At 56.2% G+C, this 15,767-nt stretch overlaps 1 protein-coding gene across 1 annotated transcript in view; it reads right to left on the bottom strand.

The window, feature by feature from the left end:
• LOC121468955 (uncharacterized) overlaps window positions 1-15,767 on the bottom strand; it is a 2,238,800-nt gene that overhangs the window by 1,639,322 nt on the left and 583,711 nt on the right. The window contains 1 exon segment of the mRNA XM_072920965.1: window positions 14,980-14,996. Coding sequence (XP_072777066.1) covers window positions 14,980-14,996 — 17 coding nt within the window.

Here is a 15,767-nt window from a genome sequence, read left to right as displayed (position 1 = left end):
TATTGTGAGAAAAAGGATTTTTTTACGTGTGTAGTTGAAAGAAGGTGGTATTCAGGTTATTAGAGAAAGTGGGAAACAGAGGCATGGAGATAAGATTTTGAAAAACGGGACAGAAAACACGTAAAAAATAAGAAAACAGGTAAAGAAAAGGGAGGGGAGCACGAGGGAAAAAGAGAAAAAGAAAAGGAGTGGGAAATCAATCAAAGGGATTTTGGAGGATCCCATAAGCACTGCTGAACAATTAGACCAATTTTTAGGTTCAAACATTTATACTTGGGAAGAAATACCGTCGATAATACAGATACTATTTTCTCTGGAAGAAAGGGAAATGATCAGAATTGCAGGCATAAAAGCCTGGAGTAAAGAAAATCCACAGGGCGCCCCTGGGGAGGAAAAAATGCCAACTGCACCTCCTGAGAGGGGTCAAAATTATGAGGAGGGGAGAAGACATATGAATGAGAATTGTAATTTGATTGTTGGGGAAATAGGGGGAGCAGCATCTCCAGGGCAAAGTGCTGAGGGGACTTTTGGGGCACAGCAGGGGAGGGGGGAGGCTCCGGCTGAGTGGTTGGACAGACTTGGGAGAAATAGGAGGCAGAGTTACGGAGTGGATCCTGAGACTGATGTGAGAAAAGCTTTGTTAAGGATTAACTTTGTGCTTGGCCAGATAATGGAAAAAATTGAAGATCGGCATGACAGATTATTAGATGATTTATTAAAGGAGGCTCAGAAAGTCTGTGGCCAAAGCCAAACTAAAAGCAAGGATTGTGGCAGTCACCATGCGAGAAAACAGTTGCAAGAAAGCAATAAAAAAATCCACAGGCACTATTCCTAGATATGATGGTGGTAGAGTCAGGGGAACAGGAAAGAATAAAATCTGCTGTCTCAGAGCCACCGAGCGGGCACCCGGCCCTTGGCCCTATTATAGATACATATTATAATATTGGCTTTTTGCAAATATTCAATTGGATTTTATATGTGTGGTGTTACAATAACTTTGTTATATAGTTTTTTTTCTGTTGTTCATTCATTAAGCTCAAACATAGTAGTGCCATAGCTGATAGAAGCATGCTTGTGATAAAATGCCTGCTTGGATGGGATAACATCCAGTGAGCACAGCATGAGGACACCTGTACAGATCTGCCAACCATCAGCACTCACCGTCTGAAGGCAGTGTGGGCCGGGGCCAAAACTGAAGATGATGATAGAAAAGGATCAAAACCACAACCAAGGAATACACATGCCCTAAAAAGGTGGAACCGAGAAGGAGCCATGCTACACAGTTCTTGGAATATGTAAATTAGCTTGGGAAAAAAGTTTACTATGCATAAGGCACTATGAATATGCAACAGGCTGGTGTAAGGGAAAAGGTATTCAAGGGGTATCTCGAGAGATAACCCGAGTGCTTTCGGCTCAGTGCCGAGATGCACCCGGCCCTAACAACCTTTGCTCTCTGGCCCTTGTCTCCTCTTGTCCTGCATTAAACTCTTTAAATTTTCACAGCGGAGTGAAGGTGTTTTTCACAGCCCCGAGCGGAGAGCTCTGCCCGGCGGCTCCCGGGAAAGGCGGCGGCGCTCGGCACGGCCCCGGCCCGCCCGGCCCGCGGGAATTCCCCGGCCCGGGACAAAATGCTGCCCCGAAGGAGCGCTCGGAACGCCCCTGCGGCTCCTCCCTGCCCCGCAGTGCCGCAGCTGCCCCGCTGTGGCAGGCGCGGCTCTGGAGCAGGGGGGCTCTGCGGGACCCCCGGGCTGTGCCCCCTCCCGGGCCGTGCCCGCCCCGGGGCTGATGCTCGGCCCGGGCTCTCTCGCTGTCCCGGCCCCGCAGGGTCCCGCCGTGAGCGGCACCGCCCGCCCGGCGCCGCAGGGCCCGAGCCCTGCCCGGCCAAGGCTCCGTGTCCATGGCCGGGCCCTGCCGGGGCTGCGGCCCCTGCCCGGCCCGGCACAGCCCGCAGCGCCCGGCGCAGCTCCCTCCGGCCGGGCACTGCGGCTCCCGGCGAGGCGGAATGTTCAGCGCACGGCATCTCTGCCAGCTCTGCTCACATGGGCAAAACCAGCTGCTGCTGAGGCCATCCGAGCTCCCACCGAAGCCTTCCACCCAAAATGCTGCCTTCAGCTCCCACACACCGCTAAGGAATCCAAGAGCAAACTGAAAGCTGATTAGAGAATCTTGCACAATCACATCCAAGAACATTTTGGTATAAAATCACAAATGTTAACAGAAGCTGAGAAAGTCAACAATGTTAGAAAACAAGCTTCCAACAATGGGACTCAAAGAGCTAAGGGCATGCCTTTGAGTGGAATGAGCCCTCTCTTTTTGACATGTCAGCAATGCCATGGAATTTCCCAAACCAGGGAAATAGGGAGCCCTGGCAGCAGCAGCTTCACACACAGCAATGACACAGAACAGGGCAGGGCAAGAGGCTGACAAAACTCTAACTGCTACTTGCAATGAAGTACCTTTGTTTCCAGCTCTATACTCGCCACTATTAATATAGAGTCCAAAAGACAAAAATACTAGTAATAATAACTGTATTCTTAATAGCAAAAATGGAGATAATAGAAATAATAAGAATTACTAGTGGTAATGAAAACCCTACCATACTTATAGCAGGTTTGCATGGACAGGTTTTGGTAAGGGAGGGGCTCTAGGAGCACCTTCTGTGAGAGCAGCTGCTCCTCCATGTCCCACAGAGTCAATTCCAGCCGGCTCCAGGACAGACCGGCTGCTGGCCAAGGCTGGGCCAGTTAGAAATGGTGGTAATGCCTTTGGGATAAGAGATTTAAGAAAATGGGTGATCCTGGAGCTGTGACTGTGAGCAGGGAGGAGCAGGGTGAGGACATGTGAGAGGAGCAGCTCTGCACACCCCCAGGGCAGGGCAGGGCAGGGCAGGGCAGGGCAGGGCAGGGCAGGGCAGGGCAGGAGGGGCAGGAGCTGCTCCAGCTGCTGGAGCTGATTGCCCTGAGATTCCCTGGGCAGTCCCTGGTGAGGCAGCTGGGCCCTGCAGCCCATGGAGGGCACCGAGGGCAGAGATGCACCTGCAGCGCCTGCAGGAGCCCGTGCCGGAGCAGGGGGATGCCTGAGCGGAGGCTGCGACCCCGTGAGAAACCTGTGCTGGAGCAGGGACCTGGCAGGGACCTGCAAACCCCTGGAGAGGAGCCCACGCTGGAGCAGGGCCCTGCCAGGACCTGTGAGCCCATGGAAGAGCGAGCCACGCTGCAGCAGTTTGTGGAGAACTGCTGTCCGTGGGATGAACTCACCGTGGAGAAGTTCATGGAGAAGTGTCTCCAGGAGGGACCCCTGGCACAGCAGGGAACGACTCCTCTCCCCGAGCAGCAGGAGAAACAACAGGGGATGAACTGACCTGAGCCCCCATTCCCTGTCTCCCTGCACCCACTGGGGGGGAGGTAGAGCTGGGAAGGAGGGAGGGAAGGGCAGAAGGTGTTTTAAAGCTTTGTTTTACTTCTCACTGTCCTGCCCTGATCCAGATAGCAATAAATTCCATTAATATCTCCAATTTTGAAAATGTTTTGCCCATGATGGCATTTGCTGAGTGATCTGTCCCAGTCCTTAGCTCAGCCCATGAAGCCTTCATTCTGTTTTCTCTCTCCTGTCCATCTCTGGAGGGGAGTCAGAGAGCAGCTTTGGTGGGTGCCTGACATCCAGCCAGGGTGAACAGACAACACTTCCTTTCCTTCATTCTTTCTTTCCAGAGGTCACTGTAAAGGGGTTGAGTGGACTTTGATGGAGGGAGTGAAGGTGGTGGGGAGTGGTGGGGACAGGAGCCACAGGGATGTGGGACAGGCACCAGAGGGGCCTGGGCAGCTGTCAGGGGGCAAAGCCTGTCCCCCTGGCCCAGCAGCAGGGGACAGGGGGCACGGCCTGTCCCCCTGGCCCAGCAGCAGGGGACAGGGGGCACGGCCTGTCCCCCCTGGCCCAGCAGCAGGGGACGGGGGGCACGGCCTGTCCCCCTGGCCCAGCAGCAGGGGACAGGGGGCACGGCCTGTCCCCCCTGGCCCAGCAGCAGGGGACAGGGGGCACGGCCTGTCCCCCTGGCCCAGCAGCAGGCGACAGGGGGCACGGCCTGTCCCCCTGGCCCAGCAGCAGGGGACAGGGGGCACGGCCTGTCCCCCTGGCCCAGCAGCAGGGGACAGGGGGCACGGCCTGTCCCCCTGGCCCAGCAGGAGGGGACAGGGGGCACGGCCTGTTCCCCTGGCCCAGCAGCAGCCCCGTGCCCTGCCCAGGGTGCCCCAGAGGCAGGGGGAGACCCCAGTCCCAGGGCAGCGTTTCTGCCCCGTCCCCTGTCCAGCCCAGCCTGCCCCGTGTGCGCAGTGACCGCTGGCACGGGCTGCACTGGACACTGTGACCTGCTGGGGACACTGAGAGCTGCCCCGCTGTGACACTGCCCTTGGGATTTCACAGGCACCAAACAAACCCCAGCCAGCACCGCCCCTGGTCGTGTCCCAGGCACCAGGGCACATCCCAGCCCCGCTCCTGGTGATGTCCCAGGCACCAGGGCACATCCCAGCCCCACTCCTGGTGATGTCCCAGGCACCAGGGCACATCCCAGCCCCACTCCTGGAGATGTCCCAGGCACCAGGGCACATCCCAGCCCCGCTCCTGGTGATGTCCCAGGTACCAGGGCACATCCCAGCCCTGTTCCTGGTGATGTCCCATGCCCTACGAGTGTCCCAGGTGTGGGAAGAGCTCATCACACAGCTCAGCCTTGACCCAAAACCAGCAAATGCACCACGAAGGGCGGCCCCGCGAGTGCCCCAGTGTGGGAAGAGCTCCATGCGCTGCTCCAGCTCCATCCCCCACGGGAGGATCCGTGCTGGATGATCCCCAGTGAGCCCCGGTGGGCAGACCTCCGGTGACCCGTGGTGCTGCTGATCCATGATGGGAAGACACCTGGCTGGGGGCTCCACATCCTCCTGCCCCCCCTGGCCTGGATTTTCTTTTCATTTCTCTTTGCTCTTTCAAAACTCTAAAAAGCAGGTAAAAATAAAGATGTTGAGCTAAGACAAGGATGGGGACATGGGGGTGGTTCTTGCAGGGGATGTGGGGGATGCTGGGTTTGAGGGACTTGAGGGTTCCTGGGAGGGACCTGGGAGTTGCTCAGGGCTTTGGGCACCCCAGGCTGAGCGGCTCCAGTTGCACTGGGAGACCCTGGTGGAGGTTCTGGGCAGCTGGTCAAGGACCCCCTGCCCTGGAACTGTCCCCATGTGTCCCCATCCCATAGCCTGGTTCCCCTGCAGTGGCTGCCCCATTCCTTACTCCCCTTCCATACTCCCCTTGCCCCTGCCTGTTCCCATGTCCCCCTTATCCCGTTCCCATCCTGCTCCCATCCCAATCCAGACCCCATTCTCGATCCCTGTACCGTATTCCCTGCCCCTGTCCCCATTCCCAGTCCTATTCCCTGTCCCCATTCCTGGTCCCTCTCCCCATTCCCTGTCTCTGTCACCACTCCCAGTCCCTGTCTCCATTCCCATTCCCCATTCCCTGTCCCCATTCCCATTCCCTGTCCCCATTCCCAGTGAGACATTATTTTGGAAGAATTAAGAATTTTAGGAAGTTAAGATGATATTTAAATTAGATGTTGCTGACTTAGTGGAAGTAGATAAATGGGCTTTGTTCATAGTTAACAGTAGCTGGATCTTAGATAAGATATCCAGGATCTATTAACTCATTGCTTCTCAGCTTTATGTTTGGGTAGCTGTGCTTATCATGAGAAACAGAATGTGACAAACAGATTTCAGGGACCCAAAACCAGTTGCAGACTTCCCCTACTTTAGGAATCCATTAAGCACAGGAAAACGGCAAGGATTCATTTGTCACGTGTGCATGGGAAAGGCAGAAAGGTCAGAACGAGGAAGACTTATTTTACTTCTTCATTTTGGAGACCCCTCCCCAAAATGGACCCCCGACTCATTTCAGGGAACAGAACTACACATGCTTAATCGCCTTTCTGCCAATTAGCATATGAAGCAGAGCAGAGGAAGTGACAGGGATGTGAATATGCATTCATATTTTGTGTATTCAAGACTTCTGTCAATAAAAAAGCTTTGTAACACCTGTGATTTTTGCAGTGTGCATTAGGGAATTATCCCAGGTACTGCCCAGCTGTCTCAATAAACATACACTTTCTAACTTTAAACTCCTAGAGAGTTTTTGTCCGTCTAAGTTGGATATCGATATTGGATCGATATTCATATTTTAGTAAATAATCGCTGCCCCACCAGACCAAAGAGATGTTCACCAGGGCCCTCCCTGTTTGTGGCCGTCCAGTGCCGAGCTGAGCAGGCAGCCAGTTGTGTTTGCACGTGAGCTGCCACAGGAAGACACACAGCAGCTGGAGATTTGAATAGCAGGGCTTGGGCCAATTCTTTTTCTTTCAGAGTGCAAGAAAGACGCAAAAGCACAAGGAAACATGACCGTGTTTCGGTGGATTCTCTTTGTCCTGTGAAGTTGAGTAGCTGTTGGGGTTTCTGTGCTGCTGCTAATCCCTTCCATGAAAGAATCATTCCGGGAAGGAGCAACAACATCTGACACGCACCAAGTGTTGCCACCAGTTGCTCCAGGTGCTGCTACCAACAGCCCCTGTAGGACGGAGCACAGCCCCCAGTGCACACCAAAAGCCAGGGAATCTCAGGAAAACGGGAAACTGGACAAGACAAACGCAGATCTGAACCAATGTGGTTAATCAAATATTCCGTTTATTCGAGATAAGATGGTAGTTTATATAAGCTTCTACATAGTTTACAGAAACAAAGGCACTCTGATTGGTAGGCAAACATTGCTTACCTTTTCCTTAAAGTGGCTTGAGCCTTACACTATAAACATATACTAATTCACACCAAGACAGCCCAGTGGTCCCCGTCACACCTTAATACTATTTCTATCTGCGCCACAAGCTCTGAATTTCTAACTGCGTCAGAGGCTTGAAGGCCTCACAAGGCCCAAACCTGAGGCCTAGACTGGAGTAGCTCAAACCTCATAACTCATGTCCTCTTTCTCTGAAAAATGCTGCAACACACACCAGCTTTGGCTGCCCTCTGGCAGAGAAGCCCTTTTGGGGCACAGGTTTCTGGGGCAGCAGACGGGCACCGGTGCTGCCAGGGCTCGGGGGAACTCTGCTTCGGCGGGGACTGTGCCTCAGCGGCTGATGTCAGCGCTCCCCGGGCCCCAGGCTCAGAGCAGCATTCCTGCCCTGGCCCACACGTTCCTGGTCTGTGTCACACGGCCGTGCTTAGGATGGCCACCACGTGGGACGTGTCCCGAGGAGGCCGTGCCAGCTTCTGTGCAGGGCCCCGTGCCCTTCCCGCCGCGGCTGCGTCGGCAGCTGCAGGGGCTCCTGCTGCTCTGAGCCCGCAGAGCAGGGCAGCGTTTGCTGATGGTCTGAGCCGTTCCTAAAGATCCTGTTGGGCTGTCTGACACACCTGGGGCAAGGCATTCCTTCCAACCTGGGCCACTCTGGGGGGCTGGGGGTGGCCCCAGGGCAGGTGGCAGTGCGTGCAAGGGCCCTTTGTGACAGGGTGCAGCATGGTCAGCGTGGAATGGAACGGGACAGGGTATCCAAGGGCCCTTTGTGACACGGTGCAGCATGGTCAACATGGAATGGAACGGGACAGGGTATCCAAGGGCCCTTTGTGACACACTATGGCAAAGGTGTTGGCAGTGACAAGGCCGCTCCACAGTGCTCTTGGAGGGACATGACAGGACGGAGAGAGCGGTGCTGTGAGGAGCCCTCGCACAGCCACTCGTTCCTTGCTGACCCGGAGCTTTCCCGAGGTATTACTCCTGCAGGTGACCTCATGGCCAGACCAGAACACTTGGTGACCTCTCGCCTTCCTGAGGCATCTCTTCTGCAGCTGCCCTCGAGGGCAGACCGGGGCATTTGCTTTGCACTGTCCTTGACAGGAGTCTCCTGTCCTTGTGGCTGCAGCCCCCAAGACCAGAGTGCAGGATTTGCTGTCCTGTAGCCTTGCCAAGACTTCACTCTTGCAGGTGCCCTCAAGGCACGACTGCAGCACTTGCTGACTCGGACCTTTTCCTTTTCACCTTCTGCAAGTAGCCATGAATCCAGGCAGTGACGTAGAGCACAAACCTGCGAGCGTGCCCAAGCTGGCCTGAGGGAAGGAGGAGAAAGAAGGCCCTGGAGCTGCCCCAGCACAGCAGCCTGAAGAGGTAGAGCAGTTCCAGCCACCACAGAAGGGTGAGTGGCAGAGCTGGGCCACAGGGCTGGTGCCTGCAGCCAGCTTGGCCCCATCCCATCCCATCCCATCCCATCCCATCCCATCCCATCCCATCCCATCCCATCCCATCCCATCCCATCCCATCCCATCCCATCCCATCCCATCCCATCCCATCCCATCCCATCCCATCCCATCCCCTGGGGCCATGCCCATGGACAGGATGGAATAGGGGCCGGGCAGACACCCCACAGCCGTGCTCCATGCCCTGGGGCGGCGCGGGGCTGTCCCTGCCTGGGCAGCGCAGGGCTGGGCTGTGTTCTCCGGCCTCTCCCGCAGCCCCTCAGCTCGGGCTGCGCTCGCTCTTTGCCAGGTGCAGCCGTGCAGCGCACACGAGAGCAGGAACGCACCCGTGGCCGCTTCCGCAGAACAGCGCAGGTACCTGCAGCCATCCCCACCTGGGCTGGGCCTGCTGGCACTGCTCAGCCCAGCACTGTGCTCGGAGCACTCCATGCAACATCCCGGGCTTCTTGCCCTTCTGCTACAGATGGTTTGCAAATTCATGAAGAGGATTCGGGAGGAAGAGAGCAGCGTCATGGGCGCTGTGGTCAGAGCGTACTCTCCCATCTTCAAAACCAAAACCAGTGCTGCCCTGCTGGATATGCTTGTGGAGGAGGGTCCTTCCAGCCCAAAGCAAGTGAGCAGCCTGTGGCCAGGGTTTGATCCTCCCAGCAATTGCTTGGCCTCTGAAGCCACGCCTGCTGCTCCCTGGAAGCCTTTGAGGCCATGGCAGTGTGGTGGCAAGGGAAGCACTTCTCTGGGGCAGCTGGGCACATTCCTTCCTCTGGCAGCTTTCCAAGTCTCCCCTGCCTTCTCCAGCTGCCTGCCATGGTGAGGTACATCCTCGTGGCCAATGAGTTTCCTGAGTTCAATCTGTACAGGCCCCTTCTGGATCTGACAGAGGCACAGCCCTCTGACGTGGTGATGGCTCTCCTGCGTGTGGCCCCAGTGTGTGACAGGTACGGGGCCCACGTGTCCACAAGGCTCAGCAGCCCTTCACCCTGTACAGCCTATCCCAGGTGTCTGACCAACAGAGAATTCCAGGGCCCTCTGGCTGCTCCCTTTGCCAGCTCTGGCCCCTGCCAGCCCCCCAGCGTGCTGCCATGCTTCCCCCCTGCCCCTCAGGGGCCAGTCCCCACAGGGCTGGGCTGCCTGCGTGCTGCCAGTGAGGGGCAGTGGGCAGAGGCAGGGCTGGCAGAGCAGCTCAGCTCCCCGCTGCCACCCAGGCCACGCTGCTGTGTCCCAGACTCCTCTGAGACAGAGCTCTGACCCCACAGAGCTGCTTTGGCCATGTGGAAGAGCATCATGTGCTCGCCCAGGACTGCAGAGCCGGCCATGCTCGTACTCCTCGATGTGCTGGGGAGCTGGCCAGAGCACAGCACGTGCACCTCCGATGGGGACCACACGGCTGTCCTTGCCCTGGCTGTGAGTTTCTGCCTTTGCTGGCCCCAAGGCCACCCCTCCAGCAGCTCTCCATCCTCCCTCCCCCACGGCGTCTCCCTGCCTCAGGCGCTGGGCTGAAACCTGGCCTTGGGGCAGCTTCAGGGCCACCAGGCCCGGTGCTCCCCCTGCGTCTCTCCGGGCCTCTCCCTCCCGTGCTCGGGCCCTGCCACACGGACACCTCGGCACTGAGCGCTGTCTCGAGGGGCTTTGTCCTTTGCAGGCAACTGTGGTGATGTGGAAGATCCTCCAGGTGCTCTGTGTCCCACAGATGGTGACCGTGTATTTCCCCCGCCTCTATGTCCATCTGCTCTTCCAAGTGCTCTTCAGCACTCTGGATATGCCAGAGGAGGTCGATACCTTCTGGAAGGGATGCCAGCAGCAACACGGCCTTGCCACCAACCCCAACAGGTGCTCCATGCCAGTCCTCCTGTCCTTGCCACATCCCTGGGCAGGAGCCAGTGCTCCCAGTGTGACCTGGGCTTTGCTCTGCACACAGGTTTGCAGTGTGGACCCTGAAGTCCCTGCTCTGCCAAATGCAGCACGAGGATGTGGTGGTGGCAATGGAACGCAAGTGTGGCTGGGACACGCTGCTATGTGCTGACACCCACCACTGTGCCGTGGGTCTGCTGGCCAGGTGAGACCCCCTTCACACTGCTGCCTCTGATATTTGTGCTCTGTGCCTGGGGTGCCCCACACAGTCCCTGTGGTCATGGGCCAGAGAGCCTTGTCACCGAGGGACAGCCAAGCAGACTGAAAAAGGCTGGGAGAGGAGGGTGTCCACAAGGAGCCGCCTCCCAAATAGCCCAGGGGCCCTTGCAGGATGCTGGGGAAAGACCAGACCTCTGTGAGTCAGTCCTGGGAGAGGTTTGTCCCCCTGGCCCACAGTCTTGCTTACTTTGTCTCCTGCCAGGGAGATGTCCTGTGTCTCCATCCCCTTGTGCTCTCGGATCGCTCGCTACCTGCTCCGGCTGCTCAGCACACAGGAGCCACGCTGGGAGCTGCCCTCCCTGGCGTTCCTTGTGGAGCTGAGCCTGAAGGCCAGCACTGCCTCGCTCAGCTGCCTCCCGGCTCTCTGCCCTCTCTTGGCCGCAGTGCCTGGGACGGTGCCCGCGCCCTGTGCTGCTGCCTGGGCCCGGCCCTGTGCGGTTCTGGGCTCCTGCCGGCCGGTCCCCTGTCACTGCCCTGTGCCTTTCAGGGCCTCGAGTGCCTGGACTTGAGTGAACGCGGTGCTGACAGAGTCCTGCAAATCTTGTCAAGGCACCTGAGGAGCGAGTGCAAGGAGAGGCGTCACCTGGCGCTCAGGGCCCTTCTCGAGCTCATCAAGGATCCCTCGATGGTGAGAAGGGGGCAGGGGCAGAGGCTGCGCTCAGGAATGCAGTCGCTTGGGCTTGGCTGGGCTTTGGGCGCTGGGCCAGCTGCTCCCAGCTCTCCTGCCTCCCGCTTCAGCTGCCCAAGTGCTTTGGAACAGCCCTTTGGCCTCTAGGCCCTGCAGCAGCAGGATGGCATTTCACAAACTTGTGTTCCTCACAGAGAGAAAAATGTGGAGCCTGACTGAAAGTCTTGTGGAGCTCCTCTGGGATGCAGATGGAGAGATAGTTAGCATGACAGTCATATTCCTCAACTTTATCATCTTGGACAAGGACATGCTGATAGCCAGCCCCATCGCACTGCAGCTGGTTGAGGCGCTCCTGCCACTCCTTGACCACGTAAGGCTCACTGTCCCCAGCCACGGCCACTGGCTGCTGCCCAGACACTTTGTGCCCTGCAGATTTGCAGGCCTGCACCAAGCTGAGCCCCATGCAGCCAATGCTGAGGTCTTTTTTCTTCCCTTCATACAGGACAATAGCCAAGTGCAGCCACTCTCCATACTGCTCTTCTGAACATTGATGACTTTTCCACAGGAAAAAGAAAAATAGGCTCTGAAGACACACGTGCGCTAGAGCCTGCTGCCACTCTTCTTCCACTGCCATGATGAGAACCAGCGAGTGGCAGAGGTGAGGACTCGGCAGCTGCTGCTGTTCCCCTGGCAGGGGCTGGGCTGCCTCCTGCCCTGGCACCTCGCAGGCTGCAGCCTCCTCCAGGCCCTGGCACAGGGACGGGTCCTGAGCCCTGGTCTGTGGGGCCATCTCCGCGTCTCTGCTGCTCTCCAGGCTTCTCAGGAAACGCTGCTTTGTGCGGCCGAGTTCCTGAAGAGGAGGGATCTTGAAAAGCTGGTGAAGAACCAGGAGCTGTGAAAGTTCACCGAGTGCCTGGTGAGAAGGGCCGGGAAGCCGCAGCCCCAGCCTGGAGAAGCCCCCTGAGCGCGGTGCTCGGTGTGCGGGCTGGCAGCTGTGCCCCTGCCCGCTGCTGCAGCCCGAGGCCGCGCGGGCTCTGCTCCAGGCTCCTGCGGCCCGAGCCGGGTGCCCATGGAGCCCCGGCCCGGCGGGGCTGCGGGGCCAACCCTTCCCTCCTGCCGCTCTCTGCAGCTGGCAGAGGACAGCAGCAGCGCGGCCGAGCACCTGCGCCGGGCCCTGCCCTACCTGCAGAGCCCACAGGAGCCCCTGCGAGAGGCGCCGTCAGGTTCATGGGTGAGCCACGAGCCGGTCCAGGAGGGTGTGTGGGCACAGGGCTGGCAGCGCCGCTGGCAGGGAACTGTGCCGCTGGGCCTGACAGGCTCTGTGTTCCCAGGGACGGCCGGGCGGTACCTGAGGGGGAGGAAGGAAGAGCTCCAGCTGATCTGCAATGCTGAGACAGGGCAGCGGGCTGCCAGCGGGGGCTGCCGGGGAGCTGCGAGCCCTGCCCCGGCTGCAGAGAGCTCTGCTCTCCTGGGTAGAGCACACAGAGATTTCAGGGACACGTGGGGGATGCGTGGCCAGCAGCTTCGGGCTGATCCCCTTGGTCCCTGATCCCTCCCGGCCATGGCAAGAGCCAGTTGGGATGGCCCTGGCAGGGGGGGCTCCCCTCGGCTCCCCGCAGAGTCGGGATCTGACCGTGGCTCTGTTCCTCTCTCTTGCAGCCCTTCAATGCCTGACAGAGGATGTCAGTAGTGCCATGTCAGAGCTGGCACTTCAAACATTGCATGTGCTCCGGGCAATACAGAGTGGGCAATACTCCATCTTCCAGAAGGTGCAAGATCATACAGCCCTCTGTGATGTCACACGGACATCTCTGTGATGTAACACTGACATCTCTGTGATGTCACACTGTTATCTCTGTGATGTAACACAGCTCTCTGTGATGTCACACCGACATCTCTGTGAAGTCATACTGAGCCTGTGAGGTCACACAGCTCTCTGTGATGTCACACTGTTATCTCTGTGATGTCACACAGCTCTCTGTGATGTCACACTGTTATCTCTGTGATGTAACACAGCCCTCTGTGATGTCACACGGACATCTCTGTGATGCCACACGGACATCTCTGTGATGTAACACAGCCCTCTGTGATGTCACACTGTTATCTCTGTGATGTCACACGGACATCTCTGTGATGTACCACAGCTCTCCGTGATGTCACAGAGACATCTCTGTGATGTCACACTGACCCTGTCATGTCACACAGCTTTTTGTGATGTCACACAGACATAACTGTGATGTCACAAAGTTCTCTCTGATGTCACACCGATATCTCTGTGATGTCACACTGTTATCTCTGTGATGTAACACAGCTCTCTGTGATGTCACACTGACATCTCTGTGATGTCACGCTGACCCTGTGAGGTAACACAGATTTTTGTGATGTCACACACATATCTGTGATGTCACACAGATCTCTGTGACGTCACATGGACACATCTTTGACATCACACGGGTCTCTGTGATGTCACACAGACACCTCTGTGAGGTCACACAGCTCTTTGTGATGTCACACTGACATCTTTGTGACATCACACGGGTCTCTGTGATGTCACTTGGACATCACTGTGATGTCACACTGACACTATGAGGTCACACAGCTTTTTGTGATGTCACAGAGCTCTCTGTGATGTCACACTGGCATCTCCGTGTGTTGCCTTTATAAAGGACAACCAGGGACCTGGTTCAGATGGCAGCACAGCAGCCTGGTCTCGCCCAGGCTGCTCGGGCTAATCAACACACGCAGACACCAATATGGCAGGCGGTCGAAAAGCGTTTATTATTCTATCTCGTGGGTTTAAATAGTTTTTAGGGGTCTTTGCTACGTCAGAAGGGGGTTGGGGGTCTCAGGGGTTAGTCGGGTAGTGGAAATTTACCAGAGCAGGTGTGGCTACATTCTTCTGGGGCTTCTGGGGTTAATAGATAGCGTGGGGAAGAGAGAGGGGGAGGGGTCTATCTTTCCGTGACATCCCGTGGTCTTCCGTTCGCCTGTCCCTATCTACCACATCTCCCCCCTCCTTATCACATACAAAATGAGGTAGTCGTAGGTATAGGCACTGGGGTGAGGTACAAACTTGCAACTTGTTAAGGAAAGGGTGGTTTGGTAGATCTGGGTAGATTTTTTTAAGGCAGGTGCTGAAGGCTTTAGCTACTGACTGTGTTTGCAGTTTTTGGTTTATAGCATTTGTTGGTGGCTTATGAACAGAATGTTTGCTTTTTCCAGACGGGCCTGAACAAACGAGACTAGTTTGTTCAGGAGGCATGGTCCTATGGTAACAGCTAAAAGCAGTATTGCCAGTGGACCTACCAGGGCGGAAATTAAAGTGGTGAGCCAAGGTGATTGATTGAACCAGGATTCAAACCAGCTCTGTTGGGTCTCCCTGTCTCTCTTTTTCTGAGTCAGTCTTTCTCGGAGTTCTGCTATGGAGTCTCTAACGACTCTCGTGTGATCTGCATAAAAGCAGCATTCTTCCTTCAAGGCTGCATACAGTCTTCCCTGCTGCATGAACAAAAGGTCTAGACCTCGCCTATTTTGTAAAACTACTTCTGAAAGCGAAGAGACTGATTTCTCTAGGTAGGAGATGGATTTCTCGATCTTCTGCAGGTCCTCGTCGATGGTCATTTGCAGCTGAGAGAGTCCCTGCTGTTGGGTTGCGATGGCTGAGACACCCGTGGCCGTGCCAGCTGCTCCTAGGCTAAGCAGCATTGCGATGGTTATACCTGTGATGATTTTCCTTTTGTGGAGTCTGTTAGGTTCTTCGAGAAGATGGTATAGCTCTTCGTCTGAGTGATACAAGACCCTGGGGACAATCAGAACTTGAACACAGAAATCGATACAGTTATTAAACTTGGCAAGGAACATATAAGGATTCGCTCTGGATCACTGGCAAACTCACAGCCTAGATGCAGGTGGGGTCATTCACTTGTTGGTTTTTCTGTCAGGCTTGACAACTTTAGTGCAGAAGTTGCCTTTTTGCTTTGCTAAGGTTGCATTGCCAAAACATCTGCCCTGTCCTGTGATTTGACTCAGGGTGATTTCTCTGCGGGGAGTGTCCCATCTGCACTGGTGGGGGGCACTGGCTGTGGAGTAACTGAAGCGGGTATTTAAAGTAATGCTTTATAGAGAAGGGGGTTTTAACATTATAGCAAAACTAATAGGGGTTAGTCAGGTTTGATTTGGTTTCATTTAGGGTTAGTAAGGTAGCTTCTAAACAGGCTGGCTATGTGGAACACGAAGGATGGGGTATTTATTATGGTGACTTTTTTGAGCACCTTGTCACTTGATAGATGCTGCACGACCCACCTAAATAGCTGATGAGGGTAGTGGCCTGGGCCAGCTTGCCCCCCTGGCCACAAGCCTCTAACAGCAAAATTGCATGAAGAAAGACACTGTGCATGTTTGGATCTCACCGTCGTGGGACGCTCAGGTTTTGTCTGGTGGCTTGGTGGTCTGTCATCTCCTTCTGGAGCAGGGGTGTATGTGTCACGGGGATGGTTCACCAGTGTGTCCTGTAAACAAGACTCACAGTTTCTCATTAGTTTTGTTTTGAGGGTCAGGTTTGGCTGGCAGCAGTGGGTGTGCAGCAGTGGCTCTCATAGTCTCACCACGTGGGGGTCCCGACTGCCACAGAGGCAGCACGTCCCCTACATTCCCGAGGGGCTTTCTCGCCACTTTCATGGCCAGGGTTACCCAGGGGTCCCGTATCGGGGCGTCTCCTGCTGACTCTGCGGCACAGGCGC

This window comes from Taeniopygia guttata, chromosome 34, assembly GCF_048771995.1.
Source record: "Taeniopygia guttata chromosome 34, bTaeGut7.mat, whole genome shotgun sequence".
In the NCBI taxonomy this organism is placed as follows: Eukaryota; Metazoa; Chordata; class Aves; order Passeriformes; family Estrildidae; genus Taeniopygia; species Taeniopygia guttata.
Note: the sequence above shows the minus strand (reverse complement) of the source record. Positions and strands in the feature narration are given on the sequence as shown.